Source organism: Lithobates pipiens, unplaced genomic scaffold (genome assembly GCF_037356315.1).
Source record: "Lithobates pipiens isolate NorthernLeopardFrog02 unplaced genomic scaffold, aLitPip1_a1.2 Scaffold_16, whole genome shotgun sequence".
Classification (NCBI taxonomy): Eukaryota; Metazoa; Chordata; class Amphibia; order Anura; family Ranidae; genus Lithobates; species Lithobates pipiens.
The window spans coordinates 275,319,920-275,343,677 of NW_027507748.1; the positions used below are offsets into that span (position 1 = coordinate 275,319,920).

Here is a 23,758-nt window from a genome sequence, read left to right on the forward strand (position 1 = left end):
GAACTTTTTGGTTCATTGGCTCTTGTCATTATGCTATGTGGTGTCAGAACCTGTATACATAGGGTGTATGAATACTAGATTTATTGATTTTTTTTTTATACATTTCTATATGTAACTATGTTTTTTATCTATGTACTTAATTAATAAATGTAAATACTTTTAGACTGATTACCAGTGTGCTTCTAAAGTCCAACCTTCTAGTTTCTAGCTTTTTCTATAAACTTTAAATGAAGACTATTTGAGCTTTGAATGTGATGAATTCTGACACATGCCTAATTAATGCACAGCAAAGTAAAGGTAAAGAAGCAGCAAAAGGATTACAGACTGAACAAGGGGAGGTTAGATTGCGTTTAATACAATTACTTATGTTTGTAACTTTGAGCAGGGAAGGAGTATCTGCTATTGTGTTATTGTCTCAATATTTCCTGTTTACATATTGGTGGTAGCTCATATTGCACCTCTTTTATCTGCTTGTTTGATAATAAAAGTTGTTCTTTTACATTCATTAAAGATGGCTTGTCTTTTTCTAGTAGATAAAAACCAATTAATGAATGGTCTCACAAATTTCCTCCCTCATCAGCTCATAACATATTTTGACGGGAGGGCAAACATTAAATATTTCAATATTTTTTAAACTGAATTTCCAAAAACCCACTTTCTGTAGAAAGAATCATAGTAATTCTATTTTTATCAATGGAATTGCAGAGCGAAAAGAACAATCCTTTGCTTGCTGGAGTATGCTTCTGATGTGGCGCCTTCTCGTCTGTGGATTTCCTGTGCATACCCTTGTGTAGCAATTTTGATCAGCTTTTTTTTTTAGCTTGCTTTATCCATCTTGGTCTTCCTACAATGTTACTATCATGTAACATTAAAAATTCACTTTCATTACTTTGATGTGAGTTTTTTAACCTATTTGCTTGCTTTCTGCTACTACTCTTACCTCTTTCCACTTGTAAGGTTTATATTCAGTTATTCAGATATGCATCTACCCAATGTTTTCATTTATTTAGAATAATACTTTTTTTTTTTTTTTATAAGTGTGCCTAAACTTTATAAGATTTTTTTTTTGTTATAGAGAAATGTTGATTCTAAACCTTATTACTTATTTATTTTTAATAATAAATATGTTGTACACACCTGCTTTGTGCAATGGTTTTACACAGAGCAGCCCAGATTCCTCTTTCCTGAGTACACCTCCCCGCTGCTCCTGGCTCCTCCTCTTTGGTGAATACCCACCATAGGAAGATGCTTTCTATAGGGGCACTCATACAGGTTCGATCCTGAACTCAGCTCCCTGCTCTCTCGTCATAATACTTGATTGACAGCAGCCGAAGCCAATAGCCACAAAAGGTTTTTTATCTTATTGCAGAGAATGCATTAAGGTAAAAAAAAACCTTAAGGCTTTAGGACCACTTTAATTTCCTCTTAAAAAATTGTAGTGCAGTTCCTGACATGTGACTGTGCATAATAGGAAGAACTTTTCCTGATACGTTGTTGTGCCTAGGTACTCCTGTCTCTTTTGGGTCATTTCTGTATATCTGTGATGTGAGATTATCTGTACCTCTTGCTGCCTCTGACTGCTAAACTCACAAGACTTGTAGTAGTATTTGGTGATGTCTCTGCAGTGCTGCTCACTGTTTGCTGACGCGAAAGATGTACCTGACGACATGCAGTGCAAGAATCTTTCTGTTTCAATTGTTCAATGGATATGTTCTGCTATTTGATTATTCCATTATCATTTATCAGACCATAAGTGGTTATAGGAGCAGCTCTGGCATGAGGAAGCAAACCCCTGCTCCTCTACCAAGATGGCTGGCTATACACAGAGACAAAGCACAGAACAAGGCCGGTAAGTCGGTAATAGGGAAAAGATTAACTGCAGGGAGCCTACAGGCAATTTTGGTGATTAGTACTTTTTCTGCATGCCTTTTTGGACACAGTTTGCACAGTTCAGGTACTCTAATGCCGCGTACACACGATCGAACTGTATGACGTACTTAGTCCGTCATACAATCCGACGGACAATCCGGCGTACTTTCCACTGAACGGACTTGACCACACACGGATACACAAACAGTCCGACGAAAGCTTGCGCGATGACGTACAGCACGTACGACGGGACTAGAAATAGGAAGTCCAAGACACAGCAAAGCCCTGTAAATCCTTTCTGGGCATGCGCCATTCTTAGTCCGTCGGACTAGCATACTGACGACCGTATTGTCCGCTGAAACCAAAGTACGACGGAAAGATTTTTGGTCAAACCGAAATTCTTAGTACTCCGGACTGCACACTGAAAAAGTCCGCTGAAGCCCACACACGAGCGGATTGTCCGTTGAAATGTGTTTCAACGGACTAAGTACGTCATACAGTTCGACCGTGTGTACGCGGCATAAGCCCTTGTACACACGGTTGGCGATTCCGTCAGAATGTGTCCGATCGGAGCGGTTTGTCGGATAATCCGACTGTGTGTGGTATGCATCGGACTGTTTCCGTCGGACCAAATTTTCCAACTGGCTGGAAATATTTTCCGACAAACTGCTCCGATCGGACATACTCCGATCATGTGTAGAGAATTCCGATCAGACAAAGTGCCACGCATGCTCAGATCAAATTCCTACATCAAAGCTATTGGCTACTAGCCTGAACGTAGTCCCATCGTAATGAAATTACGTCATCACGTTCTGAAAGATCGGATTTTCTGACAACTTTGTCCGACCGTGTGTATGCAATAGTTTCGGACAAGATTTGGTTGTCGGAATCTCCGACCGTGTGTACAAGGGCTTAAAGTTAGACAGGCAGTGGAAAAGCAGTACTTACAATATCATCTGAGAGAGAAAACATATTGCTGCAAGTCAGTATTAATGCAAATCATATTTCAAACAATTATTGACCAATGACCTATCCACTAAAAAAAACTTTCTGTTTACTGGAAGCAGCCATTTAGTGACTAAGTCCTGCATAGTTGTTTCATGGGACTGTCTCTGTGATAAGGTTTGTCCTTACAATCCCAGAACTGGTTGGGGGGTACAAGAATCAAAGAATAGCTGCTGTCATAAGGTATTTGGTTTTCTAAGTCATTTTAAATTCATCCTAGATCTCCTGCATATTTACAGTGTACAGCCATGGTCAAAAGTTTTGAGAATGATACAAATATTAAATTACACAAAGTCTGCTGCTTCAGTGTTTTTAGATCTTTTTTTCAGATGTTGCTATGGTATACTGAAGTATAATTATAAGCATTTCATTAGTATCAAAGGCTTTTATTGACAATTACATTAACTTTATGCAAAGAGTCAATATTTGCAGTGTTGACCCTTCTTCTTGTTTTCCCGCATCTTGAGGATTGACTACAAGTTCTCAATGGGATGGAAGTTTTCTGGTCATGGACCCAAAATGTCATTGTTTAGTTCCCCAAGCTACTCAATGGACACTTTTGCCTTATGGCAAGGCGCTCCATTATGCTGGAAAAGGCATTGTTCAGGATGTTTTTGTACCATTCTTTATTCATGGCTTTGTTCTCAGGCAAAATTGTGAGTGAGCCCACTCTCTTGGCTGAGAAGCAACCCCAATCATAAATGGTTTCAGGATGCTTTACTGTTGGCATGACACAGGACTGATGGCAGCGCTCACCTTTTCCTCTCTGGACAAGGTTTATTCTGGGCGCCCCAAACAATCGGAAAGGGGATTCGTCCGACAAAATTACTTTACCCCAGTATTCAGCAGTCCAATCACTGTACCTTTTGCAGAATATTTGTCTGTCCCTGATTTTTTTCCTAGAGAGAAGTGGGTTCTTTGCTGCCCTTCATGACATCAGATCATCCTCCAAAAGTCTTCACCTCACTGTGCATGCAGAAGCACTCACACCTGCCTGCTGCCATTCCTGAGCAAGCTCTGCACTGGTAGTACTCCGATCCCACAGCTGAATCAACTGCAGGAGACGGTCCTGACATTTTTTGGATTTTCTTGGGTGCCCTGAAGTCTTCTACACAAATGCAGTGGAAATGTTTTTTATGGGATTAAGTTAATTTTCATGGCAGAGGGACTTTGCAATTAATTGCAATTCATCTGATCACTCTTCATAACATTCTGGAGTATATGCAAATTGCCATCATAGGCAGCAGACTTTGTGAAAATTAATATTTGTGTCATTCTTAAAACTTTTGGCCATGGCTGTAAAGACTCTAAAGTAGACCACCGGTTTCAAGTATTGCTCAAAGCTTTGAGTATGTTATCAGAGTTTAATGTAGACTTTTAAATGTTTCTAAAGAGAACCTGTATTGAGAGAATTATGTAGGCTGGTATTTGCTGATTTTCTTTAACGACTTGAAGACCAGCTGCAGCAGTTGTGCTGCGGTAGTGTCAGGGCTGGGCTCAGCCCTTCCTTCTCTGAGCTGGCCGCTCAGCTGTTGGCTAATTGCCAGCTCCCATCTCTCTCCACAGTTACTCATCTGTTGATGATCCTGCTCGTCAGTCCTGCCTACTTAAGCCTTCCAGTCCAGAGGAGCTCTGCCTTTGCCATGGTCACATCACAAGTAACTATCTCCTGCGTTCCTGTTTAAAGACTGGCTTTGCTGACATGTCTTCTGGCTCCAGATATTGCTTGCTGTTCCACTACTTGGATCCCTGACTTCTGGCTTGGCTGACTATCCGTTCTGGTTACTGAACTTTGGCTATGTTTTGACTACATTTGTTCTTTTTACTTTTATTATTAAACAAGTGTAATTTAACTGTACATCTGTCTCGGTCTGATTTAATGGTTTCTGACAGGCAGGTTGACTCTCCTGGGCGAATTGCCGTCATTGTATGGCAGTTTAAAAACTGTAGGGGGTACGTGCCCTTGGCGCAATGCCAGAGCTGATGTGAGTGGCCGCAATGTCCGCCGGCCATCCTCTGTTACTCGTGAGAGAGACAAAATGGGGATCTGTCAATGTAAACAGACAGATCCCCGTTCTGTCAGGGGAGGAGAGACAGATCTGCTGTTCCTAGTGATTAGGAACATGATCTCTCTCCTCTCCAGTCAGTACGCTCCCCCTACAGTTAGAAACACCTTCCTTAGGGAACACTTAACCCCTTGATTGGCCCTAGTGGTAACCCCTTTCCTGCCAGTGACATTTATACAGTAATAAATGGCTATTTTTAGCACTGGTCGCTGTATAAATGTAAATGGTCCCAAAAAAGTATCAAAAGTGTCCGAACTGTCTGCTGCAATGCCGCAGTCCTGCTAAAAATTACTAGTAAAAATTAAATTATAATAAAAATGCCATAAATATATCCACTATTTTGTAGAGTCTATAACTTTTGTGCAAACCAATCAATATATGCTTTTGAGATTTTTTTTTTACCAAAAATATGTAGAATACATATTGGCCTAAACTGATTAAGACATTTATTATAGCAAAAAGTTAAAAAAAATATATTTTTTTTTCAAAATGTATGGTCTTTTTTTGGTTATAGTGCAAAATAAAAAAACACAGGTGTTCAAATACCACCAAAAGAAAAAAAGGACATAAATTTTGTTTGGGTGCAGCATCGCATGACTGCACAATTGTCAGTTAAAGCGACGAAGTGCTGTATTGCAAAAAATGGCCTGGCAAATCCTCTTCGTTCTTAAAGTGGTGTTGCCACCAAAAAATTAAAAGCTGCTTAAAATTCTTTAAAAAAAATAAAAATAAATAATTGGCAAAAAAAAAATTTTTTACTCACCTCTAAATACCGGTTGCTAGGGGGTCCCTCGTAGTCTGCCTTCTTCATTGCCCGGGCTGGTGACATCACTTCCCCTTACGCCGCACATTCACCTGGGACCTGTCACGTGTCCCAGGTGACTGTACGGCGTATCACAGCGCCCTGCGCCGCTCGCGCATGCGCAGTGGGTGCCCGGCTGTGAAGCCACAGCCGGGTGCCCACAGTATGCATGACGGCGCCGCGAGCAGAGCGGGGAACGAGGGGGGGCTTCGTTCCCCCGCATAACTGGACCCTGGGGCAGGTAAGTGTCCGATTATTAAAAGCCAGCAGCTGCAGTATTTGTAGCTGCTGACTTTTAATTTTTTTTTTTTTAAGGGGTACCCCACTTTAACTGTTAAAAATGCAAGTTGTGTGACCATCTCTTGCTTGAATATATTACAAGTTTCTGACCCAGAACAAGTATGCAGTGTAAAGAGAAAGAGAGAGCAAGATTTAAAAAATGTTATATAAAAAATACAAATAACGAATTCCAACAATAATTTTCATTAATTATAATATTTATAAAATGCTTGTGGTATGTATGCCTGGTATGCTAGTGATGTAAATGCAGCTATGACATAGTCTATAGGAGATATTTATATATAGTGTGGTTGAATCAGAGCAATATGTGTGACTGAATGCAATCTAATTTGCTGTCTTTTTTTCCCTGCTATTACTATAATTCTTATGCTACACACACTAGACGTTTAGCCCGTGTGCATCTAATCCCAAGCGTGTCAGGCAACCAATAGATGAGTTGTTTTTTGTTTAAAAAACTTGCCCGATTCCCCCATCCACACGCGAAGTATGCATTCTGAGCATATGTCTTTGAATGCATATGGCTATAAATGTGAGTACCACTCAGAACAGCTTTCAGCCCTGTCCAGTCTACTTTAGCCTGCCTTAGACTTTGACAGGCTGCAGGCAGTAGGACTGGAAGCTGCACTAAATCGCAGAGATTGGTCGCTCTTGGGCTAAACGTCCAGGGAGCAAGTATCCTTGTGGTTGAACAGCCTTTGCGTAGTGGGTGAATATGCAAGTGAGCATTTAAGCAGGGCTTTATACATGTGAGTGGAAAGGGTGAAGGAGGAAAATAGGAAAACTGAGTGGGAGAGAACACAGGGGAAGGAAGAGCGACAGGGAGTGGAGAAAGGTATGAGAAAAAGGAAAGGAAGAAATAACGAAAGGGGGTAGAAATAACTTGTTGGAGACCGAAGTGATGGGGGGGGCCTCCCTTGCACCTCTAGTTCAAATGTCCCTGGGTGCCAACAGTCCTAGACTGATAACATTGGCCTGGAAAGATGATTTAGAGGGGATGTCTTGATCAGTGAATGCTCCACAGTAGTAGTAGTCCAGCCAGGGTCTCCCAGAGCTTGTCAAGCCTGATGAGAACAGTTGGCCACAAGCGGACTATAAAGGCAGTGGGGCAGCTGGATATGATTCTAAGTCTACGGTTGCATGCAGGGTGTGCACATTGTACGACGACACTATCCAGACAGAAAAAGAAAGGTGATAGAGAAAGGGGAAAGAGAGAGAGAAGGACCAAATAGAAAAATGAGAGTAAAGAAAGAGAGAGAGGTAAATCATTTAATGTATAATAGTCACCGTCATGAGACAATAAATTAGTAGTTGGGTTTATCTTTTTGTATTATTTTCAGTTTTTCTGGGTACTTGCAGCTGTATTTTCTGTACAATATATTTTCATTGTGTTGTTATTGTAGATAAGTGTTTTCTTTATATACAGTGTATATATGATGTTTCTCATTGTATACTCATGACATTTTGACATTGTTTATGATAAATAATACAAAACCACTGGACAACATGATTAAAGACATATTGAAGTTTTTTTAACTGTTCCTGAAGTTTATCTGTAGAAATGCAGGTTTGTAATCCATAATTTGCATGCAATAGCAGGTACCTTTTGGGTGCTTGTACACTGTACATTTTAAGCTTTTTTGCTGGACCATCCTGAGAGCCCTGAAACATGGGGCTCTGTATTATGCAGTCATCAGCACTTTGGTCTGCCCTCTATTGGCCCATAACTGTGATATCAGATTTACTGACCTATAGTGAGGTATCAGAGGGGCTGGTCAAAGTACACCACCTTAAAGCCCCGTACACACAGTCAGAATATCGGGAGACATTTTCCAGTACAAAAAATACCGGCCGACATTATGCACATGTGTATGTAGGATGTGCATGCTAGAAAACCAGCAGCCGACCGACTCTCAATCAGCACTCTCAGACAATGGCAGAGAGCACTGATCGGAGTGTTCTGGCGGGGTGGTCTCCCTGTCAGAACACAACAGCTCAGCGGGGGAGATCGCTGGACTAACCTCGCATGGGGTTGCACGGAAAAAAAAACTGTCGTGTGAACCCGACTTAACTGAAGTCTTTGCATAAAAGAGAACCTGTGTTTTGAGGCATAAGAAAAAAAAAAATGGAAGATACATCTGGAGGTGCAAGTTCTTGCATACAATATAATTTACTTTAAAGTTACACTAAACTCTGGTTTAAAAAACACAAAACATTCTATTCAAGTATATATTCTTAAGTAACTTCTGTTACGCTCAGTCTCCTCCTGATCTCTCTTTTTTGGCTGCTGTGATCTAACTTTTTGTTAAAGGGGGGATATATTAATTCTCCATGGTCTCACTGTATACAGGAACTCTGTAACCCTCTCTTGCTTATTCCCAAGATGGACTGTGGACTATGGCATTTGTAGTGTGCACATGACCATAACTAACATGTACTGCTTGTTCCAAACAAATTGTGTGAGTAGGAAAAGGAGAGGTTCAGCATCACACGTTATAAGAAGGCAATAAAAAAAAAGATTTAATTAAAAATAGATTACACAGTTATTAAAGGGGTTCTAAATACTAAAATTTTTTACCTTAATGCAGGGAATGCATTTAGGTAAAAAATGTTTAGCTAATGATATCACCTCCCCCCCCCCCCCCCCTTATATTTACCTAAACTGTCACTCGATCTAGCGTTGTGCCTGTCTATAGCGGCTCCTCCTGCTGTCTCATCTTTGCTGAGGCAGCGGGAGCCATTGGCCCCTGCTGCTGTCAGTCAAATCGTTTGTTCGGGGGCGGGTCGAGCCAGGCTGTCTATGGATTGAGCCTGCAGGTGTTCCACAATAGGAAGCGGTTTCCTATGGTGGCACACTGATAAGAGGAGGAGCCAGGAGCGCCAATGGGAGACCCGAGAAGAGGAGCACAGAGCAAGTAAGTATAACATGTTTATCATTTAATAAAAAACTTTACTTTACAATTGCTTTAACCAGTGAAAGGATTATTTTTGCAGAATACGGATATCAATAAGTGTCACTTTAATGTCTGATGGCAATCTGATATATAAGAATAGTTTTGCACTTTAGTTTATGATATTCTTATTATCAGGTTTTTATGGCCTTTTTACCTGCACGTGCTGTATAGGACTTCTTGTTTAAATCCTATAACTTTATTCTTTATTTATAGAGCCCGTTTTGCTTCACATTCATTCGGCTGTGTCTTGAATATTGTTCCAGGGGTACCTTTTAAAGAAGGCTAATTTGAGAAGAACGTGGACTGAGCGTTGGTTTGTTCTAAAGCCTAGTGTTTTCAGCTACTATGTGAGTGAGGAATGTAAAGAAAAAAAGGGCACTATTGCGATAGACAAAGATTGTGGAGTTGAGGTCAGTATCCAGACAACATTTTTGTGCTTATTCTTTCATCTTAAACCATTACTGACTTTACAATTACTTGTTTTTTTCTTTGTATTTATTTTTTTTCATTTTTATTATGAGTGTCAGGAAGCCACTGCGTTACTCTCTGAACAGTTGCAGCATTGTACACATGGTACTTTGGACCCTTCCTTTTTCTTCATATAAAAGTTAGGCCCCTTTTACATACAGTGCCTTGAAAAAGTATTCATACCCCTTGCAATTTTCCACATTTTGTCATGTTACAACCAAAAACGTAAATGTATTTTATTAGGATTTTATGTGATAGACCAACACAAAGTGGCACACTTTACTTCCGTAAAGTGGAAGGAAAATGATAAATATGGTGTGTGTTTGTATTCAGCAACCCCCCCCCCCGTCAATACTTTCTAGAACCACTTTTCACTGCAATTACAGCTGCAAGTCTTTATGGGTATGTCTTTACCAGCTTTGCACATCTAGAGAGTGACATTTTTTCCCATTCTTCTTTGCATCTGTGAACAGCAATTTTCAAGTCTTGCCACAGATTCTCAATTGGATTTAGGTTTAGACTTTGACTGGGCCATGGGCCATTCTAACACCTGAATATACTATGATCTAAACCGTAAACCATTCCATTGTAGCTCTGACTGTATGTTTAGGGTCATTGTCCTGCTGGAAGGGTAACCTCTGCCCAAGTCTTAAGTCTTTTGCAGATTCTTAACAGGTTTTCCTCTAAGATTGGCCTGTATTTGGCTCCATCCATCTTCCCATCATCTCTTTCCAGATTCCCTGTCCCTGCTAAAGAAAAGCGTCCCCACAATATGATGCTGCCACCACCATGTTTCACTGTTGGGGTGGTGTGTTCAGGGTGATGTGCAGTGTTAGTTTTCCGCCACACATAGCGTTTTGCTTTTAGGCCAAAAAGTTAAATTTTGGTCTCATCTAACCAAAGCTTCTTCCACATGTTTGGTGTCCCCCTACATGGCTTTTCGAAAAACTGCAAACAGGACTTCTTATGGCTTTCTTTCAACAATGGCTTTCTTCTTGCCACTCTTCCATAAAGGACAGATTTGTGGAGTGCACTACTAATAGTTGTCCTGTGGACAGATTCTCCCACCTGAGCTGTGGATCGCTGCAGCTCCTCCAGAGTTACCATGGAAAAAACGTCTCCAAAACTTTATCCCTGCCCCTGTCTGGTTTGTTCATGATGCTGTTTGTTCACTAAGGTTCTCTAACAACTCTCTGAGGGCTTTACAGAGCAGCTGTATTTATACTGAGATTAAATTACACACAGGTGGACTCTATTTACTAATTAGTTTACTTCTAAAGGCAATTGGTTCCACTAGATTTTAGTTAGGGGTATCAGAGTAAAGGGGGATTAATACAAATGCACGCCACACTTTTCAGATATTTATTTGTAAAAAAGTTTCAAAAACACTTATCATTTTCCTTTCACTTCACAATTATGTGCCACTTTGTGTTTGTCTATAACATAAAATCCCAATAAAATAAATTAAGTAAAATAAAATAAGTAAAAGAAAATCCCAAACAAATGGGTTGTCCCTAGAAAAGTAATAGAGGGGAAATCATCCAATGGAAACACTAGTTCTGGTGACTTGGGGGTCCCCAAGGGGTTTCCTTACTTTACAGGGATTTCCTCTCACTACCTGATTGAATATGAGGCAGAAAGTGAAGGTAAATCGTCGCAATGGGACACAGATGGTGAAAAAAAAAAAAAATCCGACGGGGTTATAACCTTTCCTTGCTCTATCCAAAAAAATTGGTTTTGCCTATAGTTCTACTTTAGGGAAGTTTAATAATAAAAGTTTGTATTTAGCCAACCTATTTATATACATCATAAGTAAGACCTATGCCACACTTGTTAGCCTGTCAATGCTGATGACCCACCAGCAACAGAATTGTTATGAAGGACAAGGCAGAGAAGTATCTAGCCAGATCCAGAGCAACCTGTGGAAACATAGGTGGATCATAAGTGTGGGATAGCCCTAAAATAATCATATTTGTTAAAATCACAGAACGTACTTCAGAATTGCATTTATTTGGCTAGTATTGTAAATAAGAGTCTTCAAATTCATAATTCTGGTTGTCAAAAAATGACAAAGCAGTTTTTCTGCTTTCTAAGGCCGCGTACACACGCGCGGACTGTTCGCCCAACTTTGTCCGTCCAACAGTTTCAGCAAACAGTCCGCTCAAAATTAGCATGGACGGACATGCCCACACACGACGAACGAACAGTTTGCTGAAACCGTGCGCGATGACGTGAACAGCACGTACGTAGGGACGAAAAATACGACGTCCTATACACTGCATTATAGCTTTCGGCGTGAAAATCCTTTCTGAGCATGCGCGCAACTTTGTTTGACGAACAAGCCTACACACGAGCGGGCTGTTCGCTGAAACAAGGTTTCAGCGGACAGTTTTTCGGAATTTCCGAAAAACCTTGTCCGTCCAACTGTCCGCTGAAACTGTCCGCTGAAAGCCCACACACGAGCGGACTGTCCGCCCAAACACTGTTCAGCGGACAAAGTTGGGCGAACAGTCCGCCCGTGTGTACGCGGCCTTAGTATATAGCCATGTATGTCAGTTTTTTTATTGTCAGTTTTAATGATACAAGAGTTGGTCTCACATTCAAACTCATGTGCACGTTATAGTTCATTATAAAGTCTCATGGTTTTTCACCTTAATGCATTATATGGCGGCTTTCCATGGGGGCACCCGATGAAAAGGAGGTTCATGGCTGCTCTGTGCAAAACCCTTGCATAGAGCAGGTAAGTATAACATGTTTGTTATAAAAAAAAAAGAAAAAGACGAACCTTCACAATCACTTAAACAACATACAATGAACCACTGCTCACATTCATTGTCTGGTGACACTCCATAAGGATTTTATTGTGGAAGAGCTGGTTGAGACATGTGCTTGAGAGTAAATTAATTATGCCTGTACCTACAACTACCTTTCTATGCCTAGGGCAGCTTTTCCTCTTTGTGTTAAAAAAAAGCCTATATGAAATGCTGTGTACAAAATTTTTTTTAAGTGACAATCATGTAATTCTCATATTTTGAACAATGTCCCCTTCAAAACTATGTGATTTAAAATAAACCACAGGCAGATATAAAACATCACGAGTCAGTTTGCTAGCATGCATTCGACAGATGATTTGACTTTTACATTAGACAAAAGCTGGATGTGCAGGCTATAAAATTTTTGTCTGATGTGAACTCAACGTCTGATTTTTGGATGGTCAGTACACAAATCCATCACACAAAAGTCAAAAGTACAAACACATGCTCGGAATCAAGGAACAACTGGGAAGCGTTCAGTCTTGTAAACTACTACTCGTAATCAAGAATTAACATTCAAGACGCAGCAATTGATGAAATGTCAAACTTCTCATCTTCTTTAATGGGATAATAATTAAGCTGCTTTGCTGGTGATACTGATATAGTTATGCCAAACGTATTTTAAAAGGCATTTGTTATGTACGATCTGAAAATCGCAAATCAACGCTCACCAAACTTCTACTAACATGAAATGACGTGGATAGTTAGTATGCTAGACAAAACCCTGCACACGCTCTTTTGACAAAAATCAGACGCTCGGTCGTCCAACAATCAAACCGTCTGTACGGGGCTTTACTCAGACAAGAAGGGCCGCATTAGAGGCCAATTAGGTATGCTAAATGCACATATGCTGATAGGGAACATGCTGACAAAAGCAGAGAGCAAAGAGAGCAGAGGAACAAGATTTTTAGGTTTGCTGCTACTCATTCATTGTCTAGTCACAGACTGCTGAGAGAGGGAGTTGCTTAACTTCAATAAAGTCAGGTCACCAATTCGAAGTTGTTGATTGGTAGGACTGTGTAATTCTCAGGACTTGAATAGCTCATATATGATTACAATTCTTTCCTTCATCCATGGATGGAAGGAAAGAAAATGTCAGTGTTGATAGGGAAATGCTTGCCGTAGCGCTATTGTTTTCTGCTAACAGGAGGAGGGGCATGGGGAGCCTTCCAGGCCAACAGAACATGATGATTACTGCTAGTTGCTATAGCAGCATGTAACAAATCCAACATGCTGGTTGTACCCAAGTCTACAGATGGATCAACTTGGGTAGAATCAGCCTGCCCATAGATGGATTGAATCTTCGGCTGGTCCCTGCTGAATCGGCCAAATTTCGACCCATGTTTGGCCAGCTTAAGTGGATAGAAATACAAATCCTCTGGCAAGTAATGCTCCTACATACAATATGTATTTTAACTGAGTATATGTATATGTTATATGTAAAGTGGAACCTCCGCTGATCGGTACCATCCCCCCCTCCGGTGTCACAATTGGCACCTTTCAGGGGGGAGGGGGGTGGAGATACCTGTCAAAGACAGGTATTTACACCCACTTCTGGGCATAGACTCCCGTGGGAGTCTACGCCATTTCCTGTCCTGCCGCGCTGTCTGCTGGGACACACATGGGTCTCAGAGACAGCGCAGAGAATTCCTATTGCGCTGCGCGACTCGCGCATGCGCAGTAGGGAACCGGGAAGTGAAGCCGATTTGCTTCACTTCCTGATTCCCTCACCTAGAATGGTGGCGGCAGCAGCCGAGGGCCGAGCGATCGATCGGCCTCGGCTGCCGGCATCGCTGGAACCCAGGACAGGTGAGTGTCCATTTATTAAAAGTCAGCAGCTGTAGTATTTATAACTGCTGGCTTTTAATATTTTTTTTTTTTTGGTGGAATCCCTCTTTAAGTTCATATTTAATACTGTCATTCACACATCGGATTTTTGGTAATTTTTATTTTTTGTGTGTTGCCATGTTTACCTGCTTGGTAGCATGGTTACTTTTAGTTTTTTTTTAGGAGTGACCACAGAGATAGTTTCTTAGAAAGATGCAGTTTAAGATCCTGTTCCAAATAGGCTACTATTCTTTCACTTCCCTTTACGCAGGGCCACTTGGTTTCATGAACTTGTTAAGATGAGTAGAAAAAAAGTGTATGCGGTAACTATTCATAAAATCAGCCACAATTCATCTTTCATCAGTCTGACCACACTGACTTCACAAAAGGCTAAATTGGTTGGGAGGCTGTTTGAGTATTAGGCTGCAACAGCACAATGCATTATCTAATTAAAGGTTATATTCATTCAAAATGGATTATTCACTTATTGGTGACCTCGTGCAGCACTTTGTTTGGATTGTATAAGGTGTATTGCACCCTGGCAAAGTCAGCCTTTCCAACACCCAAGCCACAACAGTTTGTTCTTACCTTAACATTAGGTAGATGCATCCCTCATCCTTAGCGAATTTCCAAAAATTATGGTTTTCGTTGCTTTAAATTAATAAGTAATAGCCTTGCATAATTATTAAATTAAACATTTTCAAGAAATAGGTTAGCTACAGATGTACTACTTATATATTCTTTATATCATAGATACTTCCTGACAGAGATGGCCGTCGATGTATGTTCTGCGTTAAAACTCCCACAAAAACCCATGAAATGAGTGCATCTGACACAAAGCATCGGCAAGAATGGGTGACAGGTATACTTGTGTTTCCAACTATGTGCAGCTTTAAAAAATAAATCTAATATGTTTCCTTTATCATTATGTCAGTAGACTGATAATGAATTGCTATTGACCATATATTCCCCAAGGCCATATATAAATAGTGCAATCCTCTGAACTATGGAGATACACAGGAATAGTTTTGTCGTAGCTAAAATTCTCAAGAATAAATTATTTTAAGAATAAAGCAAATAAAATTAACTTCTGACCACTTTCTCTTTGGAGTAGATGCCGTGGTGTATATGGCTCAAAGAAAGATAACTGCACATTGCTCTTCTAGGGGTCTTGTAGTCTCTGTCGTACTCTGCATGTTTTAGCACATTTGTTCACCTTCTTTGAAATATCACAGAAGAACATTTCAAACCTGACATATTTTCCATTCTAAGATCTGTCTATTCCTGTCATTTGACTAGTCATAATATTCCTTTGATCAAATTTAAAGAATTCTTGGAATGTACTTTCCTGGCCCACCTCACATCAGAACACAACGGGTTAACACCTCCTCTGGAGCCTCACATGACCACCTGTTCCTAGCTAAATAAAAGACAGTCCCTCCCCCAACTAAGGTGTTCTTTTTTGGTCATGCTCCAGGCCACCTGTGGATTGCAGTTGGTAAGTAATTTGTTTGCTGTATCCCCATGCCGAACCTACCCCTCCATGTTCACCACCACCGCAACCCCCTCCCTTTAGAATGCAAGCTCTACGAGCAGGGCCCTCCTGTACCTTTTGTATTGTACTGTAATTGTGTTGTCCCCCCTTATACATTGTAAAGCGCTGCGTAAACTGTTGGCGCTATATAAATCGTGTGTAATAATAATATAATATAATAATAATGTTCAGCCTCTCATGGAGTTGAAAGACCCTGAACGTTAGATGGTAAATACTCCTAAAAACTCGGTGCCCTTTGTGCCAGGACCGCGGGCAAAATTATGCTTGAACAGCATTGATATTGTAAAGGTAAGGTATTATAAGAGCTCTGAAATGTCATCATTGCCTCTCCCTTTGGGGTTCTTTTCCTGTCTTATATGCAGCGCACCACACTTCTGGATTTATTGTCAGTCTGAGAGAGGTAGTAGCTTTAAAAACATGACTATCTATAGTGCTAAGGAAACAGTAACAATGTTACAGCCATAGATTGGGGACAGCATGCGTTACACGGAACGAGATTACACACCTTTCACGTTTTTACGTCTGATGACGTAAGGGGGTGCTTGTAGAAAAATCATGCCACTTCCGGTTTTTGTAATCTCAGTCTGTGGAACGCATGCTGTCCCAGATCTATGGCTGTAACACTTACTGTTTCCTTAGCACTATAGATAGTGCATGATTTAAAGATATTGCCTTGAAATGATTGAGTAAAGTAAATTTTTATGGATTTGCACTATGAGTATCAATCTTTCGCATGCATCCATATGTGAATATATTGTATGAGCCAACATCCAGTGGGATAGGAAATTCCATTGGCATCAAGATCAGAGGCAACTTTGCTTGAATGCGATTTACCCCTGTAGGGGTACAGCTTTCCATTGAGTGGGTAACCGAGAGGGGAGCACAAGTGGAATTCAACCTCTTTTTTGCACAGAAGTTGTGGTTGATTTATGCACAGGCCACTTTGGAAGCTACAATATAGAGACAATATTTTTGCAATTCTGGCTGTAGTTGTTTATTCGATTGTGAAGCATTTGCACCAACACAACTTATATATAATACATTTATCTTATGAAATTTTTTTTTATTTTTTAATTTACAAATTAATTGATGGTCATTTTTGTTTTTTTCACTTTTTATGAAGCACCTTAACCACTTGCCGACCAGCGCACAACGATGTACGTCGACAGAATGGCACGGGCAGGCAAATGGACGTACATGTACGTCCCTTTAAATTTGCCATCGGGAGCGCGCCGCCGGCGGCACACTCCCGCGCTGGTCGGGACCCCCGTGAGTCCGGTCGCGGGACCCGCGGACTCGATCGCCGCGGGCATCCCCGCGATCGTCTCACGGAGCGGCCGAATGGAGAAGTGCCATTCTGCCTAGCAACTAGTGACGCTGATCTCTGCTCCATGTGATTGGAGCAGAGATCAGTGTTCACTAAATGAAAGCCCAACCCCCCCCCCACAGTTAGTAACACATCCCTAGGAACACTTAACCCCTACACTGCCACCCACTGGTTAACCCCTTCACTGCCAGTGTCATTTACACAGGAATCACTGCATTTATATAGCAGTGATTACTGTATAAATGACAATGGTCCCAAAAATGTCCGATGGGTCCCCCACAATGTCGCAGTCACAATAAAAATCGCTGATCGCCGCCATTACTAGTAAAAAAAAATAATAAAAAATTATTAATAAAAATGCTATAAAACTATCCCTATTTTGTAAACGCTATAACTTTTGCGCAAACCAATCAATAATCGCTTATTGTGATTTTTTTTTATGTAGAAGAATACGTATCGGCCTAAACTGAGGGGAAAAAAATTTTTTTTATATATTTTTGGGGGATATTTATTATAACAAAAAGTTAAAAATAATGCGTTTTTTTCAAAATTGTCGCTCTATTTTTGTTTATAGCGCAAAAAATAAAAACCGCAGGGGTGATCAAATACCACCAAAAGAAAGCTCTATTTGTGGGAAAAAAAGGACGTCAATTTTGTTTGGGAGCCATGTCGCACGACCGCGCAATTGTCAGTTAAAACGACGCAGTGCCGAATCGCAAAAAGTGGTCTGGTCTTTGACCAGCAAATTGGTCCGGTCTGAAAGTGGTTAATAAATAACACTGATGAATTTGCATAAACATTTATTATAAGGAGTAGATTAGGAATTTCATTGAGTCACCTTTATTTGCGTTAATATACAAATTTTTTCACTGCTATCAGAGCCAATTACCCCTCCCCTTTCTATTCATTACCATTACTTCCCTTAGTGAAGTTTCTGGGGTAGGCAGCAGCCATTTTTTACCTCTATTTACCACCTAAGCACGGAATCGACGATTATTATTACTGGCTCACATGCGTTTATGCCAGCATGATAGGAAATGCCTTGCCCAAGTCAGGGTGCATTTTGGGCCTGCATGCAGTCTGCAGTGGTAGAGAAATGACATTGCACAGGTTGCCTCACAAGGATATGATTGTGTAAAATCTTAGCCCTATTAAGGCAGCTATAGCAGGAAGTATGCTGCAAATATCCACGCCACAAGCAACACCCATAATGATGCCACATAAATCGCTTGTTGATAAAGGATGAAGATGGCTGATGTATGTTTATGCACTGCACTTCCAGGGGTGGATGCTGCCCTCTAGCATCTGGTGTCTTTGCCTTTTTATAACTCGGTTGCCTTCAGAGATCCTATGGATGGGAAAGTGGACTTGTTCACACCAGATGCAGTCCAGTGCGTTTTTATTCTAATCAAGAACGCATGGACAGTGTTTAACTTTGATTCCAATTACCTAGTTCACACCAATGCAGCGCATTCTAGTGCAGTCAACAAATGTAGAGTGTTACATTGTTTATCTATGGAACATATCTGGAAAGTGGCAAAATGCATTAAGAATGCAATAGAATGCATACAAAATATTCATGCAGAAACACAACTGGAACGCAGAAATTGTGGTGATCTGGCCATCAGGCTTGTACAGAACGACAGGTTTTGCCTGTCAACCAGCAATAACGTTAATTTTGATATGTATAAACTTTAGAAATGGCATTACATTCAACAGTGGAAATTGCAAGATTTGGCACAGTTTCTGGAAGTTGAACCTGGCAACTGACTTTTGATTGATGCTTTTGAAAACCCCATTACAAGCATTGGTGCACTCAGTCACTGCTATGAGAGCATTGTGGTTACACCACTGAAAGGCAGGTGAAAATTCTACAGAAGCCTTCAACAATTCCTATAATGTGAGGCTATTGTTTGGCCAAATGTTTAACAATGCAATTAAACAAATGACAGGAGGAAAAGTTGGGACTGTGGCCACAGGCTAGTAAGAGGAAGCCGCCATCTTTCACTCAAGCTTATTGAACTGCAGAAGGTGCAAGAGGCCAAATCTTATTGGACAGGCTGCAGATTTAACAGATCATGGTGGAGGTGCCTCAAAGTTACATTTTACATGAAATTAACTCCAGAGCAAGTTCCTAAGATGGCTGGAAAGTCTTGTGAATGTGCGTCCAACCAGTCTCTTCTAGTTGGGGCCAGGGGGCCTGAGTGAACTTGATTATTGTAGCCTCATTCTGGAGGGTTTGGACAACAATCATCAAAGACCAGTGGGTTCAGAAGACAGATGGAAGTACAATGGAGAATTCCAAAGTTGACCACTGAATCCATTAAATTTATGGCCAACAGATCTCAGAAGAGAAAATGTTTGCAAGATTAGGTATAAGAATTTATACTGCTAAAAGGCCATCATGCCAGTGATGCCGAAAGCATAGAACCATCTGGGGGCTTTTCTCCCCAGTTTTTCTAGTACCTAAGGCCTTCTGGCCTGTTTCACTTTGAAGGATCAAACATGTTCATACACACCAAGTGGTTCAAGGTGGAGTCCATGCAGACAGTCACAGGGACAGTTCAGCAGGAGAGGACCAGTTGGAATCAATCAACCTGCTGACTCATACTTCTATGTACTGTTCAATGCAGAGCACCAGAGGCGTGTGAGATTTGGGGTGGCCAGATTTAATTTCCAGTTCAGGTGTCTGCCAGGGAAGCAAAATCAACTATTGGTTAGGTAAGGCAGAATATTTTTAAACAAGTGCCTCCAATCAATATTGGCCCTATAGTGCATTCCAGCAGTATTTCCCAGGGAGAATTCACTGAACACGCAGCTTCTGATATTTGCAACAGGATACCAATGAAAAGACTCCGTCATACAAGTTAGGTTCACAGTGCCATGGAATTTTCTGTTTGATCTCTGTCTCCCTCCGGTGTCCTTGAATATAAAGGTGCTTCTGAAAAATTTGGACAGAACAGGTCCTTTACACCTACTGAGAAGGCCTTGGCTTTCACTGCTCCCCTCAGATGTCATCAGCACCACCAAATTAGTTTCTGGTCAAATAGAATCTTATATGGCAAGGTCAGTGACAGCACCCCAATCCAATGAGACTACTTTTTTCAGTTTAAATATTCTTTATTATTTTCTCAAATACAAAATATACATTTCGAAATTTTACATTAACATGTCACAGAATAACAATTTTATCCTAACATAAATCACCGCCCTTTACACCCAGCCAATGCCCCTCACCCCAATCCCACAGCCACTTATACCGGTATGTTGCCACTCAAAAGCCTCATACACACGATTGGGCTTTGTACAAACTTTCCTGTGGATTTTTGTACAAAGGGTGTCAGCTGAGAACTTGTATTGCATACACACGGCAGGACTTTTTCAGCCAACTTTCACCAAATCACGTGCTTTTTCTGCTCTGTACCGCCAACCTTTTGGTCAACTTCTGTATTGTCTGATCGTGTGTATGGGCCTTTATAATCTCACTGTGTCTATGTTGAAAAAATATGTTTTTATTTCTTATTTTCCCCTTATCCCCCTCTCCCTCTCTCTCTTACCATTAACTATCTACTTGGAACATTTTATCTATTATCACCAACCACAGCCAGACTAGTGTTTTGAGTTAGAATCACTGTATAAGTGTTGTTGCAGCTGTGTGATCAATTTTCTCGCTTGAAATTGTCTCTCTACATTACTCCATGTATCCCAGCACACATACTCTATCTTCTAATTCCAATGTGGTCCCAAAAGTTATATTTATGGTGTTGAATATATCTGCCCAGTACCAAAACAGTTTTGGACACCTCCACATCATATGTATAAGGTCCCCTATCTCTTGGCACCTAGGGCACTTGGTATCTGGTCTCTGGCCAAACAACCTCTTGGGGGTATAGTAAGCTCTATGTACCAAAAACAAATGTGATACTTTCTGTAGAGAAACTGTCACCAAAGGCCCTAGTTCTAATATCCTCCTTGACTGTTCCGTTGTTATTTCCCCCAAATCCTCTTCCCATCTTTCCTTATTTTTAGCGGACCTTGCCCAGCTATGGTTCTACTGCATATCTGCGAATATGAATCTGAGATAAGTCCTTTAGATATTCCTGACTTAATTATCCTTTGAAGGAGTGGGGCCTTACGCCATTCCACTACTTTGTGTTTTTAACTAAGCATGCAGAGCATGTCTGATTTGAAGATATCTATAAAATTAATGGTTTGGTATACCATATTCTCTCTCCTTAATTCTGAAAATGTATTCAAAGTACTACCCTCATATAATTGGGCCAAACGTCCTACATCCTGCTTTTCCCATTCATTGATCTTCCCCATGGGCAGTAGTTCTTGCAGATGTTTTTTATTCCAAAGGGGGGCGTATTCTGTTACCCCCTTATACCCCATTATTGTCTTAACTAACTGCCATACTTTTACTCCTAAGACTCCTAAGGAGAAAATAATCTGCTTCCAACGCTTCTATTACAGTATTGTGTGGGGCACTCAGTAGCATCATTCTACCACTGGCATTCCCCCCTCCAGATGTGATACACCCCCCCCCCCCCCCAAATGCTGCAACTGACCTGCCAAGAAATAGCTTTGAGGGTGTGGAACAGCCATTACCCCCTCATTTGTTGGTAACTACAAGGTTTGTAGTCTAATCCTAGCCTAGCCTTTCTGCCAAATTAGTTCCCTAAAGAGGGATTCTATTTTTTTGAACCATTCTTTTCCTATCCAGGCTAGGGAATTTTGCAGCAGATACAGCAATTGCTGCATCCAGATCATTTTAATAAAATTACTTTGTCCCACCACAGACAAGGGGAGTCGGCTCCAGATATCCCTTTTACTCTTAAATTTAACCAAGAGTGGGATTAAATTATTACTAATGTATTGGTTTGGATCCCTCTGTAACCATATGCCTAAATACTTCATCCTCTCCACCACTTTTAACTGAGGGGTTCCAAACAGTATGGGGTTTTTTAGTGGATCAACAGGCAAAAGTGCTGACTTATCACAGTATATTACCAGGCCCCAGAACCGTCCAAATTCCTCAATTATATTCATTGCCGCAGTTAAAGATGACTCAGTGTCGCCAAGAAAAAAACAAGACATTGTCTGCATACAGTGTGATCTTATTCTCCCCTGACCTGCTCTGAAACCCCTGCATACCCATCGCTGATCTAATCGTCCCTCTCTAAAGCTGAATCGACTGAGTATACATTATTCATTTTTATTTTAGCAGTTGGGGCACTATAGAGTATTTTACCCACCCTATAAAGGTGGGCCCAAAGCCAAATATCTCCAGCTCTCGCCAGAGATAGTCCCACTCCAGGCTGTCAAAAGCCTTGGCTGCATCCAAGGACAGGACAGCCCTTGAGCACATATTCTCTGTCGGGGTCTGCAGATTCAGGTACGTCTTTCTAATGTTAATGCTAGTAGATCTATTGGGGATAAACCCAGATTGATCTGGGTGTATAACATTTTGGATGCATTTGTTCAACCTGGCTGCCAACAAACACCCTTGCCATTATTTTAACATTGGAATATAGTAATGATAATGGTCTATAAGAAGATGTATCCAACTGATCTCCCCCCCCCCCCCGCAATACTATGTATTATGGGGGCCTCCATCATTAAGGTGGTCAGCCTCCTAACTACTGCTGCCCAGCCCAATGCGTTTAGCAGCTCTGGGAGCAACACCTCTCCATACCATTTATAAGTCTCTGCTGGGAGTCCATCTGGCCCGGGAGACTTTTGATTAGTCATTCCGGCTACTAGCTGCTGCAACTCCTCTAAAGCTATGGGGGGCCTCCATATTACCTCTATCCCTCTCTGAAAGGGCTGATACTTCCATTCTCCTAAAAAAAGCTGTCCATTTCTCCCGCCCCCTCCTCCCGCCTTGATTTATACAGATTGCTATAATATTCCCTAAATGTATCTATAATAACAGGCATCTGAGATGAGATCTCTCCCCCTAGCGTCCTAACCGCAGAAATTGCAGAAGGGGAGGAATTAGTTCTAACCAGAAGAGACGGCATACGGCCCACGCTTTTCCTCTCACCAAAAGCACATTGTTTCTGGAAGAGAATTGTTTTTTATACTCCTGTTGTTTATTAAGCCATCCCCTTTTCTTCTCCAGGGTGTAATGTCCCAGGCAGTGAGCTAGTAGTGTTTTTGTAGAGGATCACAGCTTCGGACTTATATACATACTATGTAGTTAAGTGGTTACACCTTATGGCAAATTACAGATAAAGGAACGAAGGTATTTTGAAGGATTAGTTTGGGTTTATTTAGGAAGTTTATATACAGCCATAACTTAGGTATCAGGAGGGTCAGGCAGTAGCAGTTCAGAAGTACAAAGTTTCAGGTATACTTGCAGTGAGTTGCGTTATGCTGATGGGGGCACTCCATATGTCTGGAGAGATGGTGGTGAAGCGTTCATTGGCCCAAAATGAAGAGTAGTAAGTGGGGGCTCTGTCCAGCTCAAACAAAGAGGATGAAGTGGGGCTCTGTCCGGCCCAAACGTAGAGGAGGAAGTGGGGCTCTATCCAGCCCAAACGAAGAGGATGAAGTGGGGCTCTGTCTGACCCAAACGAAAAGGATGAAGTGGGGCTCTGTCCAGCCCAAACAAAGAGGATGAAGTGGGGCTGTCTGACACAAACGAAGAGGAGTAAGTGAGGCTCTCTCCAGCCCAAACAAAGAGGATGAAGTGGGGCTCTGTCTGGCCCAAACTTGGAGAAGTAAGCAGCAACGTGCGGCTGGTGCACTAGGCCTGGTAACAGGTTCC

General features: G+C 41.2%; 1 protein-coding gene across 1 annotated transcript in view; it reads left to right on the forward strand.

Moving 5' to 3' along the window:
- Positions 1-23,758, forward strand: part of DEF6 (DEF6 guanine nucleotide exchange factor) — a 135,091-nt gene that overhangs the window by 74,949 nt on the left and 36,384 nt on the right. Inside the window, exons 5-6 of the mRNA XM_077481429.1 lie at positions 9,257-9,403; positions 14,855-14,963. Of these exons, the coding sequence (XP_077337555.1) occupies positions 9,257-9,403; positions 14,855-14,963 (256 nt within the window). The remainder of the gene's footprint in view (positions 1-9,256; positions 9,404-14,854; positions 14,964-23,758) is intronic.